At 43.6% G+C, this 18,518-nt stretch overlaps 1 protein-coding gene and 1 non-coding gene across 2 annotated transcripts; both read left to right on the plus strand.

Moving 5' to 3' along the window:
- Positions 1-1,290: 1,290 nt before the first annotated feature.
- On the plus strand, positions 1,291-1,363 carry TRNAK-UUU (transfer RNA lysine (anticodon UUU)). The gene has a single exon. It is a non-coding gene; the product is annotated as a tRNA-Lys (tRNA).
- A 10,552-nt stretch (positions 1,364-11,915) lies between these two features.
- On the plus strand, positions 11,916-17,864 carry LOC119180151 (soluble calcium-activated nucleotidase 1). Its single transcript, XM_037431290.2, has 3 exons — positions 11,916-12,746; positions 15,534-15,737; positions 17,475-17,864. Exons 1-3 carry the CDS (start codon positions 12,068-12,070, stop codon positions 17,858-17,860), a joined length of 1,269 nt encoding a protein of 422 aa, XP_037287187.2. The 5' UTR covers positions 11,916-12,067; the 3' UTR covers positions 17,861-17,864.
- The last annotated feature ends 654 nt before the right edge of the window (positions 17,865-18,518 follow it).

An 18,518-nucleotide genomic window follows, 5' to 3' on the forward strand; every position in this document is an offset into this window, starting at 1 on the left:
ATACCTGGTCTTCTGTACAGTTATCGCCCGTCTTTTAATATGTGTTCTGTAACCTGCTGTTTCGTGGCGCACAGGCAGGTGATGATGATGATGACGATGAACCTTCAGCTTTGCTGGCACTCGCCCACAAAAAGCGATCGGCCAAGAACCGGGCGGCAGGATCATCAAGTGTGCTAAGTCAGGCATTCAGGTAGTCTCGTAGCCGTAAAGAATAACAATAGGCTAACAGGGTAATCTCTTTGTGCACAGGCAGGTGGTGACACACCAGACCCATGCCCCATCCCCACCCTCATCTTTTTTTTTTCTTTGCCTTGACATACAGGACGAAAAATTACCATTTCAAGAGAGTGCCTGCTAAAATACGTTCTCTGAATCATTCTTATTTCTTTAACTGTCTGAGAACGTGGTTATATTTCGTATTTTTTTAAAAAACCAGACACTATTCATCACGCGGCATGGGCGCTGCCAAAAAAAAAAGAAAAAGGATCGATGGTTTTTAAACATGCTCAAAATGATCGAGCCGCCCCGACAGACGACCACTTACCGTTGGCAAAGTGCTTGGACCGTGGCCACATCCTAGAGAGATAATTTATCAGAAGGCATGCAGAATGGGTCGGCTTGAGCTAGTGCGTTCTAGCCTGCTAATCTACACAGAACGCCAGAGAGGACCCACCTGCTCCACTACTCTATCGCAGGTTTGCGATTCTACACCAAGGTTGTTATACTATAACCTCCCTGTTCCACACAGAGGATAAGGGAAGGGAAAGAAAGAGGGATGAAAGATGACGGTGGGGACTGGGAGAGGTGGCCACATATCCTGATGAGCAGTCTTTGTAATCTTTTAACGGACGCAAATGTAATCAGCCGTCCCTTTCTTGCCGCTCCTTACCAGATATAGTGAAGATGTAAGTGCATAAAAATTATCTGTGCGGGTTCTATCCTCGATATCCGCGAGCACGCTGTATGAACTATGCCATGAACATCGATCGTGCAGAAGTGGTATACGCTCTATATTATGTACAGTTCTGATTAGCTTTCCTTCTTCTACTCTTTTCATAATTTTTTAAATTTTTGTGCGTTACTTGGGCATTACTACCATGATGTCGGGATATCATCTTCTGGATCTAACATAACCTACATTCATATATTTTTTCTCGTATAAATAAAAATTGAAAATTCATTTCTGTCTCTTGCAAGGGGGCAAAAGACAGAAACAAAAAAAGGGGGAGGGGAGGGAGCTCCCCCCCCCCTTTTTTTGTTTCTTATGGCATAATGACGGTGCTTCTCGTTGCCCGGGTAGCTCAGTCGGTAGAGCGTTAGGCTTTTAACCTAACGGTCCAGGGTTCGAGCCCCTGCTTGGGCGTGTTTTTTTTGTGTTGTTGTTGTTGGTTGGTTGGTTTTTATTACCTCTCAGTTTTGTAAGAAGCCGGCATGTACGTACGGTCGGATACAACTTCAGGACTTCGCGGAATATCCTCCTTGAGGGTGGACCTACACAAGCCCGGACCAATGGCCGTATGCTCTTCGCTGACGTCGTGAAGGAGAAGGTCGCTGACTCCGCCTTTCCGTGCCGCCTGAACCAATGGCCGTATTCTCCTCACTGACATCATCAGGGAGACTCCACCTTCTCGTGCCGTGTAATTCAGCGAAGCTATACCAGCTAGCGCTTACACAAGCTATGTATTATGATTGCTGTATGTGGTACCTCTCCCTAGGGAGCACATAAAGGGACTCTACTCTAGGGCACCTGAAATTGGCTTTAGAGGCGCACACGAACACGCACACAATGGATTGGACCAGCGCGCGCTATTATCGCCGAATAGGCTCATTTTTGTCGTGACGCCTGTCACACAAAATGCGTTAATGGGGCCCTGAAACCCTTTTTTCAAGTTACCACGGAATGAATTCACTAGAAGAGCTTATTGCCTCACGAATTCAACGCCGCAAAAATTTTAAGAATCCGTCCAGTGCGAGTGGAGTTACAGAGGTTTGTCGCATGCTGCAATTGCATTATCTCTTCTCTCGTCCCGACGAAAGCGCTGGAAGCTAAGCAGGGAGTGGTGGCAGCACAAAACACCTATATACTACCACTGGTGGCAGGGCAAAGAAACTACCGCGCCTCGTGACCTGGAGCACTTTTTTTTTTCTTCGAATGCGCGGCTTTGTCTGTGTGATCGCGCGCGTACGCGTAGACAAGTAGCGGCCTCCCGCGGCTATCTCGGTAACTTGATTTTTCGGTCACAGACGCAGAGACAATTTTTCGCTCACAACCAACGGGGCCGACGCCGGTGGCGGGTTTTCTGTGACACGAGCTCTTTAACGCTATCGCGTTAAAAATAGTTGTGCCTGTTTCCGGTACTAAAGTTTAGGCGTCGCTGTTTTCCATGTAAGCTACCAACGGAGCAATTGACTATTCGAATGGCTATTATTATTATTATTATTATTATTATTATTATTATTATTATTATTATTATTATTATTATTATTATTATTATTATTATTTGCTTGTCTTCAAGTTTCTGCTGTTTAGGTAGTATTGCTTCCGCTAATTTGATTCTCGATTGTTATTGTGTTTACATGTAGCGTAAATGAGTTACATGTATTCTTTCTCTGATTGTTTACATGAAAAGCTTTTCAATATATATGTCATTTCTCGTTTGCCGATGCGCCGGGCCAAGTCCTCTAAGCCACCGTGTGGCTTTGACAGGCCTATTATTTGTTTTGTACAACTCAAGATGACAATAAAGATTATTATTATTATTATTATTATTATTATTATTATTATTATTATTATTATTATTATTATTATTATTATTATTATTATTATTATTATTATTATTATTATTATTATTATTATTATTATTACCCAACATTGGCAGCTCATACTCGTTTATTTTTTTTTAATTTCCTTTGAAAGATTATCTGATTTTTTTTCAATCAATCAATCAATGAAGCTTTATTTTTCATAAATAGATATATGCAATTACAGGGATTATTTGGACCGATAGCCTAAAGTGGCTAGTGGACGGTCCAATACAATGTGCAACATAAAAAAGTGTACAGGTCAGCTCTGAGGTAACAACAACAACACAGTAATACATTTTTTCTTGCAGATATGCATACTTATTAGCTTGCAGCTAGTTTCTATACATAGGCACTTATTAAAAAAATACAATGAAAATCGAATCACACACACATGCTTACATGTCTTGACTCCACAGAAAAAATGATTTACATGCCATGCTGAAATTACGTGCCGTTTTAATCTCTAGGGGGACCGTGTTCCATATTTTTGTTCCACTAAACTGTATCAGTCTTTCTCCGTAAACATTAAAACATTTGGGCAGATTGAAATTACCATTCGAAGCATGTCGCGTATTGCGTTTAGGAATTGAAAAAAGATCAGCAGGCAAAGGTGAATTTCTATTAATTATGTTATTTACTGAAACAGCAATTTTGTAGTCACGCAACATCGGAACCGAGAGAATGCGTTGTGATTGGAAAATATTACTTACTGATTCACCTTGGCTTATGATTTTCAGTGTACGTTTTTGAAGTCGTTCAAGAGTTTTTAGATAACTGTTGTACGTCAAACCCCACGATTCCAGACAGTAACCTATGTGACAATGACACAATGAAAAGTAGAGTGTGCGGAGTATAGCTTGTGGAAAATATTGGCGAGCTTTTATTAGAGAATAGCAGCCATAGGCTAGCTTTGCGCACACACTTTGTACTTGCTCATGCCAGTGTAAGTGTTCATCAAAAGTGACGCCTAAATATTTAAAACAAGGAACTTGTTGAATAGGAGTGTTGTTTATTGTTAGGTTAAGAGATTCAGCGTCAATATGTTTCCTACGAGAGTGAAACACCATATACTTTGTTTTAGTACAGTTAACAGTCAGCTGATTCCTGGCAAACCATTCCGAAATGTTCGATAAATCGGTCATCGCGTCATTTTGTAAATCTGCTAAGGAGTGTCCTGTGAAAACTAAAACAGTGTCGTCCGCGTACATCAGTGTCCTTGACCTTTGTAGGGATCGCGGGACATCATTAATATAAAGAGAGAACAATATAGGGCCCAAAACTGAACCCTGTGGCACCCCGCATTTAATATAACCGTAGGATGATTTGATGTCACCAATGACTACCTTTTGTTTGCGTGCCGATAGATAACTAGAAAAAAAATCAAGCGAGTTACCTTTTATCCCATAAGAATGCATTTTTTCCAGTAAAATGGAATGACTAATAGCATCAAATGCCTTTCGTATGTCTAAAAATACTGCTATTGCTATGTTGTTTTCATGTAGCGCGGAATTAATATATTGCGTAAGCATCGAAACAGCAGTTGAAGTGGACCTGTTTGCAACAAAGCCGTGTTGCTGGGGACAAAGTACATTTTGTTCACCCAGGAAGCGCCTTAATTGCGACGAAATTAGTTTTTCAAGCGTAGTGTTAATACTACTCAGAACAGATATTGGTCTGTAGCTGTCCGGAAGATTCCGATCACCAGATTTGTACACTGGTATTACTTTGGCGGTCTTAAGTATACTAGGATAAGTTTTAGAGGAAAATGCATGATTAAATATATGGCATAAGGGACCACACAATACATCAATATTCTCCTTTAAAATCCTTGATGATATGGCGTCATGTCCAGCTGCCTTGTTCCCTGGTAACTTATTAATTACTTGTCGGATGTCATCCTCAGTTACATCACATAAATCAAAATTATTGGTAACAGTACAGGGTGCATTTAAATTCTGCATATGAGTAGGGAACTTCCTCGCAAGGCTGAGACCAATATTAGTAAAGTAATCGTTAAAGTTGTCGGCCACTTCACGAGTTGGATTATCAGGTGTAATGCGTTCTTTGCTACCCATGCCAGTACGAATTTGTAATTAATTTGAATGAAACCATTTTTATTTTTTTTAAATAACCCCCATTGCAAGAAGAGCGTCCTTCTTCGTATGTTACGAAGAACTTCATTGAAATATCCGCTTCCTTATTGATATTTTTATTTATGCCAACTATATAGTATTAATATTTTTTTTGTCTGTGTCAGTAGCTTAGACCGCGTCACTGGCAGGAGCATGATGATGATGAATCAACATTTATTGGGCCCAACATTGTCGGTAGTACGCGCAGGCACAGGACGTGTGGTTCCCTAGTTGTAGGACCCGTATGTCAGCTCCTGGCCCCTGTCCGTCAGTGCACGCTGAGTCGGTAGGGCGGGGCTGGATAACAAGGAGTAATCTACGCAGTGGCGCATCGCGGTTCTCTCTTGCTCTCTATATCTTTCCTTCTTACTCTTCTTCCCAGCTTCATTACAGCTTGAGCCAGGGTCGACAGAGACGTGTTGCTCTAGCACTGACGTCATGCGTGACAGTTGTGCTCAAGTCATGAGTACCCGAGCTGCTGAGGCGCATATAGACTATTCCGTCACTCTCCGAGTGCGAAAACTTTATGCGGTAGCAGGGCTCACAGGACCAACTATATGTGGTAGTGCGGCACTTGTTTCATTTTGACAGGATATGGCGCGCACACTATATAGACTGTTTTCCTTAAGACATTCGAGTGCTGCCATCTCGTACTTTTTAAGCTGATATTTTCTTTTTTTACATATGACGAAGTGGAGTAATAACTGATAAGACTGTGAAACATCGTATGCACCGACCCGACCGCTTTAATGCGTATGCGTCAGTGATGTGAACGTTCCTCTAAAACAGGAACGCAAGCTCGTTTCTCTTTCCTTCTCAATTTTAGAACGAGTTCCAGTTACAAGTTCCCTAAACGCAAAAAAAGAAAATCTCGTTACAGTTACATTTCCGGAATCGGATCGTGTCTTACATTAACGTTATATTGGACTTTTTTAAGAGACTCAATGCAATGTCGGATAATCCTGAGACGAGATGAACACATCGAGCTAAATACATTACACGAATCTAACATTATCGTCTTTAAGTTATACGCAGGTCAAATCAACCTGAATAAACGATCCTGTACACAAATTTCATAGACACCACCGGTCTTACTACAGACATCTCCACCTGCAACTTTCGTGCGCGTTTAAGATCCAAATTCGATTACAAGAACAGTGTAAAACACGGATTAAAAATATTAAAAAGGCAGGCTCCGTAGCTTATTTCCTTAATTGAGAGGGAAATGGAAGGCCTGCTTACACATTTGTCCCCCAGCCTCTGAATTGCATCTGCCTCTGGAATCTCTCTGACAATTTGTTCGCCACGCCATGGCTACGACAATGCTACCCTCAAAATACGCGGAGCAGCCGCAGTCTTGGTAGTGCATCGCTAGAAACTTCCCTGGATGACGCTGAAAACAGGTCGCGCCGGAATAACCTTCTATTCTACGGCATCCCTGACCCCACTAGGAATGAAACGTGGGCTGAATCTGAAAAAATGATAATCGATATCTGCAACAATAACCTTGGACTAACAGTGCAGCCTAACGACATAGAACGCGCACATCGTCTCGGTATTCATTCACTAAACCGAAATCGTCCCATAATTGTGAAATTTTTATCATACAAAACCAGAGATGCACTTTTATCAAACGGCAGGAAACTGAAGAACACTAACTACAGCATCGGGGAGGACTTTTCCCGCCCCGTTCAATATGCGCGCAAGCAATTACTTGCATTTGCAAAAGCACGTTCGGACAAGTTCTCCTTGCGGTTCAAAACACTGCACGTCGGGTCGAAGCGCTATATATTTGACGCATCATCACACATGGTTAAGGAAATTGCATAGCGGTTACCCCGCCAACAAAGAGCAATAAAACGCCAAACGGCTTCCCCATGTCATGTTCTCTCGTTTTCCGTAATATTCACTAACATACGTAGCCTTCTTCCAAAACGTGAACTCATATCCAACATTATCTCGTCATCAAAAAGCAACATAATCGTATTAACAGAAACGTGGCTTACCAGCGATATAACGGATGCGGAAATATTAACTGACTTACAGGACTTCCACGTGTACCGAAATGACCGAAATGGCTCACGGGGGGGCGGAGTACTTATCGCAGTTCATCGGGGCATATCTTGCTCCGTTGTTAACGTCGATTCCGATACCGAATCCCTGTGGCTAATTTGTCGTACTAACACCGTAACTGTCCTACTTGGCGTCTGCTACAGGCCCCCGCAAACGGATCCAAATTTTCCATGTCATCTGAACAATTCCATTCAAAAACTTACTTCCGCTTACCCAAAGGCTCGCATTCTTCTGTTCGGTGATTTTAACTACCCTAATATTGACTGGCAAAACATAGTTACTTCTACATTATCATGTCACGCAGAGGCGAAAAACTTCCTCGATGTATGTCTCAACTTTAACCTTACACAATTAGTCGCCCAACCAACCCGTGTCACACGAGGATCAGCAAATATTCTCGACCTGATATTAACCAATAGCCCCGAGAACCTATTATCTATTACTTACCTTCCTGAGATCAGCGACCACAAGGTCATACATGCTTTATTTTCATTTACCTCGACCAAAAAACAGACGACTAATAAAACAATTGTTCTTTATGATAAGGGTAACTATAGTGCAATATCTGAAGATCTCAGTAACTCTTTTAATCAGTATGAATCTACATTTCACACGCGCTCAGTTCATGACAACTGGTTGATCTTTAAGGACAAAGTAAATCACCTCTCTGATATGTTTATCCCGAAGATTACTTTTCAAACTAACCGCAATAAACCATGGTTTTCTCGGCATTTAAAAAAACTTGAAAACAAAAAGAAACGTCTTTTTCGTACCGCCAAACGCAACGGCAAGCCTACTGCATGGCAAAAATACATCGAAGCTGAAAAATCATATTTGCTATCTGTTCGTAAAGCCAAATACTCGTTTTACCATATAGACTTACCTAATCTTTTAATCAGGAACCCCAAGCAATTCTGGCAAGTTCTAAACCCCACACATCCTTCCGATATTAGACTAACGAATGATTCACACGAGACAGTGACTGACCATGATTGCGCAGAAATATTCAACGAAGCATTTGCATCTGTCTTCACTACTGAACTTGACATGCCCTCACAGTCGCCATCATTTAGCGTAGAAACTTTCATGCCTGCTGTCACCTTCTTCGAAGAAGGCATTTCATCTATAATCCACAAATTAAAACTTTCTTCATCAGCTGGTATGGATTCCATCAACTCGAAACTCCTCAAGAATGTGAAATCGACTTGCGCAGCATACTTATGTCTTATCTTCTCACAGTCACTCACCTCAGGAATCATGCCGGATGATTGGAAAACGGGCAAGGTCGTTCCAGTCTACAAATCAGGTAACAGAAACTCACCCTTGAACTACCGCCCCATTTCATTAACCAGCGTGCCTTGTAAGATCATGGAACACGTCATCTACTCACAAATCTTCAATTTTTTGGACTCCAACGAATTTTTTCATCCTTCACAGCACGGATTTCGAAAGGGCCTTTCTTGCGAAACCCAATTAGCACAATTCGTTCATGACCTACAGACTAATCTCGACTGTAATATCCAAACCGACTCAATATTCCTTGATTTTGCAAAAGCTTTCGACAAGGTTCCTCACCAGCGTCTGTTACTGAAACTTTCAAAACTAAACTTGCATCCTAACATCTTCAGGTGGCTTGAGGAGTTTCTAACTAACCGCTCGCAATCTGTCTATCTTAACGGCCACCTGTCTAAACCACTCCCAGTCACCTCAGGCGTCCCACAAGGGTCTGTTCTCGGTCCTCTCCTATTCCTAATATATATTAATGACTTACCATTGCATGTTTCCTGTAACATTCGCATGTTCGCTGACGATTGCGTAATCTATCATACTATTACTAATTGTCATGACCATCACATCCTTCAGAGCAACCTTAACAATATAATAAACTGGTGTAATATTTGGCTAATGACTCTCAACCCCACTAAATGCAAACTCTTGTCCTTCTCTCGTCGTCACAATCCCTCTCGCTTTCAGTATTCTATTTATAAATCATGTATCGAATTAGTAGAATCGTATAAATATCTAGGAGTCACCCTTTGTTCTAATTTATCATGGCGCGCCCATATTACAAACATCATTTCAGCATCGAACAAAACACTGGGTTTTCTTAAACGCCACCTTCGCCTTTCCCCACCACATGTTAGATTACTCGCGTATAAATCGCTTATAAGACCAAAATTAGAATACGCATCTGCCATCTGGAGCCCCCATCAAGCATACCTAATCACTGCCTTGGAAGGTGTTCAAAATCGGGCCACCCGTTTCATCCATTCCTCATATTCATATGACATCAGCATTTCACCATTGAAACATGAATCTGGCCTATCACTCCTTTCTTATCGTCGCCGCATTGCTAGCCTAACCCTTTATCATAAGTTTTTTTATTCTTCACTCAATCAAGCTCCTTATATAACAGCCGCCTCACGCATTTCCCACCGCACCAGTCATTCACTTCAAGTTGCCCGCCCGCCATCACGCACCACTACGTTTGCTGCTTCGTTTTTCCTCAGAGCAGCTTCAGACTGGAACGGCCTGCCCTACGACATTGTCACAATTGCCTCATCATCTACCTTCCTGGAACGCCTCACCGATCATCTGCCATGTTAATTCAATTTTAACTGTTTGTTTGCAATGTTAATTGAATCTCCGCTGTTTTGAATTGTAATCCCACCCCTTATGTAACACCCCCTGAATGGGGGTCTTTAAGGAAATAAAACTGAACTGAACTGAACTGAACTAAATAACCATAGGCGACCGCTGACAGGCTCTGCTGGTGCTCTCTGAGACGGTTGCCTTGCCGTTTAAATGTCAAGCTGATATCTTTTAGGCGCAATGAAGTGCGCCTAAAAGTGCGCCGTTGACAAATATAGCTCCTCCTATCGAAACGTCGGCCAGCCTGACGATAGTTATAGCGCGAGAACAAAACGACGACACAGAGACACGAAGGACATGAATTGTCTCTGTGTCGTCGTTTTGTTCTCGCGCTATAACTATCGTCATGCCATACCAACTAGCCCAAGCTGCCACACTTCTGAGTTACATTTCTAGTTATTCAGCCTCTCTAAGGCACTTCAACTGTTCACTCTGATTATCCTACTACGCGTTTCCATCTGTCGGCTCCCATCTTGACTTTGGATCATGAAGGCAATGTCATCACCAAATCGTAGGTTACTCAGATACTCTTATATTATTATATTATATTATATTATATTATATTATATTATATTATATTATATTAACTCGTATACCTAACTCTCCCTAATCTAGGGTTATGAAAGCCTCCTATAAACACGCGGTGAACAGCACTGGAGAGATCGTGTCTCCCTGCCTTACACCATTCATTATTGGGATTCTGTCGCTTTCCATGTGAAGAACTATGGTGGCTGTGGGTCTACTATAGATTTATTCAAGTATGTTTATATAGAGTTTGTCGATGCCCTGATCCCGTAGTGTCTGCAGACTGCATTGTTGCTGAAGTCTCGACTGAGTCAAACACCTTCACGTAACCTATGAAAGCTGCCTTTTATACCGGCCTTTCATACACATTACACCGCGCTGGGACTTTGATTGATTTATATATGTTTTAACGTCCCAAAACCACCATATGATTATGAGAGACGCCGTATTGGAGGGCTCCGGAAATTTTGACCACCTGGGGTTCTTTAACGTGCACCCAAATCTGAGCACACGGGCCTGCGCTGGGACTTTGCGATCACGTATTCGTCTTCCTTCCTCCGTGCACTCAACCATATCTGCCCCTGCCACTCCATGTCAAAATGGTGTTCCACCCCCTCCTAAAGAATTTTTCGGCTACGCCGCTGCATGGCTAGGGCATATGATTCATCAGGGCTTGAAAACAGCCCAATATTAATAAACGTCATTTAGTATGCATTTCTTTGCACATATATATAGTCTGGATTCAGGCAGAAACAAAATCCCTCTTATGTGTTTTATTTATCTTTACTTTAAGTTTCGGTAAACTAGTTGTCCAAATTAGATACTGAAAACCACGCCTCCCAGCTTGACGATAGTTATAGCGCGAGAACAAAACGACGACACAGAGACAAGAAGGACACGAAAGACACGAGCGCTGTGTCGTCGTTTTGTTCTCGCGCTATAACTATCGTCATGCCATACCAACTAGCCCAAGCTGCCACACTCCCAGCTTGAGCATGGAGCGGGAACGGTGGTACCGGAATCGAGAGAGTTCTTTGCTGCGCTCCAATCAATTTTCCTAAAATTTAATATGTCTCAAGCTACCATATGTTCGTGCACACGTGCACGGTTACGGTGTCACTAATAACGGTGAAAGAAACAAGAATACAGATCTGTTTTTATGGCTTTTGTGTCCGTTCTTTTTTTCGTGCACTCGATACTGTTTTTGTGTGCGTGTCAGCTTATGGGTAGTGTGCTGCCATCTAGTCACGTTTAAATGAAGCTTACAGGCATCGCTTGCTCTGCCACCTCTTGATTGTAGGAGCAAACAAATTTCGCAATGTTTGAACTCCGGCCTGCATTTATCTCTCCTACAACTTCATAGTCATTTGAAATATTAGTCTTATTTGTTTTTAGACATTTCGCTTTTCGCTTACGCCCTGATAACGCAAACCAACAAAACACGTCATACGATCGCGCTTGGCTACGAACGGCCGGTTCTCGAGCCGCTAGCCCGCTACCTGGTCAATCCTACGCGCAAGCTGTCGACAGCCAGCCAGGTGTTACAATGTCCGTGGGAGAATTCTCGCTGGAAAGAAAAGATTCCGGTACGGCCACGGCGTCTGTGAGTGCGCGTTAAACCTCCGAGCGATCAACGCGGCGAACAGCGACGCTACCGAAGTCCGCGTTGTGGCCACGTAAGTCGCCTACCTGCGAATAGTTCCGGGCCCAGCGAGCAGCTGGCGAAGTGACGTTCGCTAGCCAGCCAGCTCTCCCCCATTCAATCACCCGAGTTCTCATTCAATCTCTCCGCTGAGCATGGGTGAAATATTTTCGCGGTCGCTGGTACAGGAGCGGCACCACTCCTGACGTGGACGCTGTCCGCCAAATGGGCGCGGACAATGGAGCTTCGAGTGCCACTCGTCGATAACCGGGAAACCGCGGGCGCTCCGTCTTCTTACTCGATAATGAAGATGCAAGACTGGGTGATGAGTTCGGGCCGGCTGCCGACGGCCTACCGCATCGGCAACTCGACGCTGCGCTGCCAGGTCAACTTCGTGGTCGCCGTGGCTCTGACGGGCATCGCCTGCCTGCTTCTCATGTACGCCCTGCTTCCCTGGGGCAAGTACCACATCCTCGAGGACCACATAGACGGTCCCGGTCACGAGCACGGACACCAGCACATCCTGAAGGAGTACCTGCCGTACAACGACACGTACCCGTTGACGAAACCCATCGTTTACGGACGCAAGGTGCGCTACAAGATCGCCTGCATCACCGACCTTGACACGGAGTCTAAGCTCAAGGGAACCGAGAACACTTGGGTGAGCTACCTCAAGGTCGGCTACCTGGTGGTGGACAAGACCATGAGCGAGGTCAGCATTGAGTGGGAGGACGGAATGACCATGCTCAAGGGACAGTTCGCCATGGGAGGCCGCGGCATGGAGCTCTCCGAGCTGGTGGTGTTCAACGGTAAACTCTACACCATGGACGACAGGACTGGAGTGGTGTACGAGATAAGGGACAACAGGGTGGTACCGTGGGTGATGCTGACCGACGGCAACGGGGAAGCACCCAAGGGTGAGTATTCTTGTGGCGATTTGTGACATCTTACGCTACCTGCGATAAGAGACGTAGGTATGATGACAGATAAAGTGGCTGCGAGGTAAACCCAAAATCAGACAAAAGAAAAGACAATGATAGTGACCAGGGCACGTGTATGGGCAAAGTGGGTATTTAGGGTAAAATGAATTATCAATAAACACAGTGGAAGACAATCGCAGGCGTTACTTCTTGAACATCTTTCTTTGAGTATCTCTGCTTCATGAATTTTGCTAAGATACTTGTTTAGTGGCTCTAGTAATGCAGTATTGGCATTCCACAGGATTGACTAAGAAATTCGGATTAAGGTTTGCAAGCAGTTCACGCAAGCGAGGACCTGAAATATTCTTGTGAACTTCTAGGAGCCGAAAACATTTTGCATGTAGATATAGCGTTCCTAGTTGGTAGCACTCTGTTAACATTGTTAATAGCTCGACATGCACATTTGCATGGAGGTATCGTAAAGTTAACTAGAGTTTGAGACTTGGCATCTGCAAATAGTTTGGAAGTGTGGGAACACAAACTTTCATCTGGTCTTGTCAGTGTGCCAAGATCTCATGTACTTGCAGGTGTAATGCAGGACATCTACATCCATAACGCAAGAGCTCCTAGTAACATTATGCTCTGCAGTCAACATGCTGATTGGCGTGGAGTCAACTGGTAGCTTTGCTGTGAACAGTGCTCCTATCTGGAATTCGCTTAGAGCTCTGTGACATTGGAAGTGATGTGGTCTTGCGCCTGTGTAAGAAAAAGGTTGTCTGCACCCCTAATGCAAGGTTTTATAATTTGATGCTGAGGGCTTGATGTCCAGTTTTGTGCAGATTCAACTCACAGCTTCACTTGTGAACAAGCTCATTCAAATGGACATTCGCATTTAGCGCCTAGTGAAAGGGGTGTCGATGCGGCTTAATGGAAGCGACCGCGTGTACAATCTAAACCTTTCCTTTGACATTCAGCTTGATGTAAAATCAAAAGTAGCACGAACAGCTGTGAACAAACTGGTCTAATTTGAAATTCAAATTTAGGCTTGTGGAGGTGGCATTCACGTGGGAACAGGTTAGCCTGAGAATGCTCAAAGACTCTGAGAAGTTGGCTTGCATTAGAGAAAACTGCTTGCTTTACTTCAGTGGTGTTTTGTTTCTATAAGAAGAGTAGGCAGGCTGGAGAAAAGGTAGCACACGTGTGCCAGTGATCTTCGTGTCTTCCATTGTTGCGTTGTGCGGTAATGCATCACGGCCTCTTGAACGTGACTCATCTGGTCTTTTTTGCCGTTGTTGCCTCATTGTTTTTTTTTTTTTTTTCGCCAGCCCTCTATTTGTTTCGGCTTCTATTGTCTCGGCTTCTTCAATGACAGTTTTGCGTCAGATGAATGGCAGCTTAATCATACCTAACAGAGTATCTGAAAACAGCGATACGTGGCCACACCCACATTTTTATGTTCTTGTCTCATCGCCCAGAACTTCTCCATATTAATAGGGAAATGTACTATGAGCATCAAATGAAACCCAAAGAGTGGCAAACCTTTAAGATGGTATTGTTCGTGCCGTCCAGCTATCGCCATTGACAGGCGCACACATCCTGTTCGGCAGCTATGCGCATATGCGAGTGCCTGTTTATGGTGATTAGCGGATGGCGCTCACTAAACCATCACGAAAGCTTACCGCTGTTTGGGTTTCATTTGATGCAGATTTTGCCAACAAGCTCGACTGTCAATGCTTCACGCTCAATGCTCACTTGAAAGCAAGGGTGCTATCACTGTAAAGAAATGTTGCACATTTTTTGAACACTTCATAAATGTAGAGAAATTTGTCAGAGTCTAGGTCAAACTCGAGTTCTCGTCCTACTGGTGCTACGTAGTCATTTATTAAGCTAATTGGACAACTCAAATATTAGGCATTAGGACCAAATTATTCAAGAATGAAAAAAAGGAATTATTGACTGTAGTGTAGTAATAACAGCATGAATGGATTTCAATTCAATGAAAAAACACCTTTTCATTGGCAGGTCCGAGTCTACAACCTTAGAAACATTACAAAACATTATGTTGAATATTAAGCCTATAAAGCATTAGGTTGCAAAGGTAATTCACAGTACATCATAAGTCAATCAGCATCCTACACATTCATTCTGTACTGATTAAGGTATCATTGCTCCGTAATGAAACTTAGTGCACATATAAGATAAGGAAAACAGATGGGACAGGATGTAACACTGATTTCCAACAAATAGCCTGAGAAAAGAATTCTTGCATATATATCTTTCTAGCCCAAGTGTATGTGGACTCACTGGAAAGCATAGTAATGCAGAAGCAAAAACAAGAGCTACGTTCTGCACTTTGGTGACTGCCTTTCTGCACTCGTCTCAATAATTCATATTGTTTGCTTGGAATTTTAATCGATGAAGTGCTGATGCATCAGTTCCTTGCAGTGGCAATTTCCTGTGCCTTGATAATTCACCTTGTACTCTACTTATGGCTTCTGTTGAAGAAGACACATTGATTGCAAAAAGGCTTTGTTGGAATTCAGTACTTCGATCATGTCTCGTCTATTAGCCTTGTGTAATTTCCGCGTGTCAAAAGTTTCAACCTGCATCTGTACCGCCGCGCAGAACTGCATGCTGTAGCCATTGCTCGATTCCTCTTAGTTTTTTTTATTTGTTCATTTGTGCAAGTGTAGCCCTGGCCCCAATAGCCAGCACGATACCTTATTAGGATGCTGAATTTTACCATTAGATCTTTATGCTAAATCACCCTGATGTGTCACGCAGGCTTCAAGAGCGAGTGGGCCACCGTTCGGGAAGGCGTTCTATACGTAGGTGGCCTGGGCAAGGAGTGGACGAATAGCAAGGGCCACGTGATCAACCACGACCCCCAGTGGATCAAGGTAGTGACCCCGGGGGGCCGCGTGGAGCACCGTGACTGGCGGGACAATTACCGTAGGCTGTGCGAGTGGGCAAAGTACGGACCCCCAGGTAGGCAGCATTTTGCCTTTGGTGGCTCTTTGAGGTCGCATGACCAAGTTGGTTGCGTAGCAGCCCGTCACACACGGTCGGAAATGTAACTTCGATGAAAAAGCAATTGTTTTGGTTAGCAGAGTAAACGTTGCACAAAAAGACAAAAACACCGGACGAGTGCTGTCACACTCGTTTGGGCGAGTGGGTACATGCGTAGTGCTGAAAGTCATATATTCTCCAACCTCGTCTTTTGGGGTCAACTGTGTAACCCCAAACTGCTGGACTCGATAAAGTTGTTTGTGTCTCTCACCTCCCCTTATTAAGCGTGTATAAATAAGCCAAGTTAGTCATGCTTGAGGCTTTCTTGGGTCACTATCATACTTCTGAAATGATTGGTGGCACAGGAACCAGAAATCTTTTTTTTTCTATTAAACATGACTGTTTGAGCTTATGCAAACGGCTCCAATTGTAAGTAAAGCTTGATGGGTAACTTCTATGCAAACGAAAGGAATATCTGAGGCTGAAGCTTTTTCACAACGTATTTCATAATCGAACAGGTCTGGTGCCCTCGCAATACTTTTGTAAACAGCGACTAGTTTATGCCAATGAGATAAAGGAAATAAGCTGCACGACTGACATATTTAAAATGTCATGTTTTCCGTGGACGATAAGCCAGTGGAATGGGTTCTCTCCTGAAGTAGTAGAACTTACTTCGCATGTAGTATATTGAAGTTCACCGCTGGTTATCCAGCAGTGGACTCTCACGGTTGTGTAAGTACAAGTCTTCACCATAAACCTGCTTTATATTGTGTATATACCATGTATCACTTCGTAAATTGACAGTGTATCGCATTTATTGTAATGTTAATGTGCTGGAACCCGAATTTTCTTACTGTACTACAGTTGAACTCCTTTATAAGAGGCATGTTCTGGGCAATAATTCTTATCTTTTATATGAGATGTTTCTTATAAGCAGGGTATTTTGTAAGCATTTTCTTATCCACCCGTATAGGCACACTGGTGTCTGTTGCACCCATTTGTCTCTTATATCAGTGTCACTTATAAAGGGGTTCAACTGTATTGTATTCCCCCCCCCACCCATCTGTAATGACAACTAAATAAGGCATTTTGGGGTTGCCATAGGTAGGCTGTGTGCTAGCCCGTAGGAGGAGCTGTCATCGTAACCACTCCTTGGTTACCAGTCACTCACATGACCTTTGTTTATTGACAGTGCGAATGAGCTCTTCGAGTACAAGAACGGGCAGCTTCGCTAATTGTTAATAGTTCCTGAACCCCTTCAAAGCTGCCAAAATTACTGCTTAGACAAGGTAATATTGAGGAACACCGCAGCGCTGAACTGTGGTTCAGCGCTTGGATGCGTCCTTCAACCTCCTCTTCTCTACGCCGTAATTTGCGCTGTTTTCATGATGTGCGAGAGCTCCGAGTAGCAGTAGTCCCGGCTGTTCTAGTACTCGTCCTAGTTTGCTCAAAATTCTTTTCTGCAGCTTGCGAGAAAGGACAGCTGGAAGTCATGATGCAGTGCGAAAAGACACAACGATACACACAGAACCACACGCGCATTTCGTTTTACGTTACGATTTTCGGCTGGCACCAACGAGCTCAAGAACATGGTCTTCTGCAGATAAGAGCAGCATCGGGTAAAGTAGCGCGGTGTCAAATGAAGGAGTGTCGTTGCATAGATAAACCCATTCGAAGCGGTTGAATGACCCAAGGTCTCACTTTGTCGTTTTCCAGGCTACATGATTCACGAAGCCGTCGCGTGGAGCCACCACTTCGGCGAGTGGTTCTTCCTGCCGCGCCGTGCAAGCACCACGGCCTACAACGAAGTCGAGGATGAAGAGAAGGGCACCAACCTCATGCTGCGCACCGACCCCAAGTTTTCCCGCGTCCGTGTGACGCAGGTCGGGCCGCTGTTGCCCACCCACGGCTTCTCGTCGGTCAAGTTCGTGCCGAGCCTGACGCGCTCGGACAGGGACAGCCTCATCCTCGCGCTCAAGTCGGAGGAGTACAAAGGAAAGACCGCGTCGTACATTACTGTGATTCGCGTCGAGGACGGCAAGGTGCTCTACCCCGAGACCAAGATAGGTGACTACAAATTTGAGGGAGTAGAGTTCGTCTGATGATGTGACAGACGGCTCATCATTGTTGAATGTTACATTATGTGTGTTCTGCAGCCTCGTGAAGCCGATAAACGTAATCTTCATGCAAGGATGCTGTGAATTTGGGCTCCTGCATTGTATCGGTGTTATTGCTTCTTCCCCGCTTATTACTGCGGTAAAATATCCTCACCTCCACATAGTTGCTTTTGACGATGATACCACTTATCGAAAAGAAAGGTTATTTTTCGACCCAAAAATTACTGTTCACTCACTGAAATCGCATTATTGGTCATGTGGATCATCAGTTGCTATGGCATATCACTCTTACTATGTGAAAAAAAAGCTTTCACTTCTTTGTTCTTCAATATCAAAATTTTCTTGCTCAATACATGTCTTCTATGTAGCATCTGTACAATGTTACATATCGGCTTCATAAGGCTGTGTCTAGATATGCATATGCTTAATGCTTACTTCCAACTTGCCGAGTTTTAGGAGGCAGTTTGGTTTGGCATCACCAAATGGGAACGACACCAAAACCCTTATGTAATGCTTGTTGCTTCTTGAAGCAAGTGATTAACCAAGTTCTGTAGCTATATTTTTAATGAATAACTAATTGGAGAGAAAAAAAAATGCGCTGTTGGTGTAATTTGTTGCTGTTGTTATGTCTTAAAGGCGTTTC

Source organism: Rhipicephalus microplus, chromosome 7, assembly GCF_043290135.1.
Source record: "Rhipicephalus microplus isolate Deutch F79 chromosome 7, USDA_Rmic, whole genome shotgun sequence".
Taxonomy (NCBI): domain Eukaryota; kingdom Metazoa; phylum Arthropoda; class Arachnida; order Ixodida; family Ixodidae; genus Rhipicephalus; species Rhipicephalus microplus.

Coding starts and splice junctions, on each gene's coding strand:
- LOC119180151 (XM_037431290.2), top strand. CDS start 12,068: ATGGAGCTTCGAGTGCCACTCGTCGATAACCGGGAAACCGCGGGCGCT. Junction 12,747..15,533: donor CAACGGGGAAGCACCCAAGG/GTGAGTATTCTT, acceptor TGTGTCACGCAG/GCTTCAAGAGCGAGTGGGCC. Junction 15,738..17,474: donor GGCAAAGTACGGACCCCCAG/GTAGGCAGCATT, acceptor GTCGTTTTCCAG/GCTACATGATTCACGAAGCC.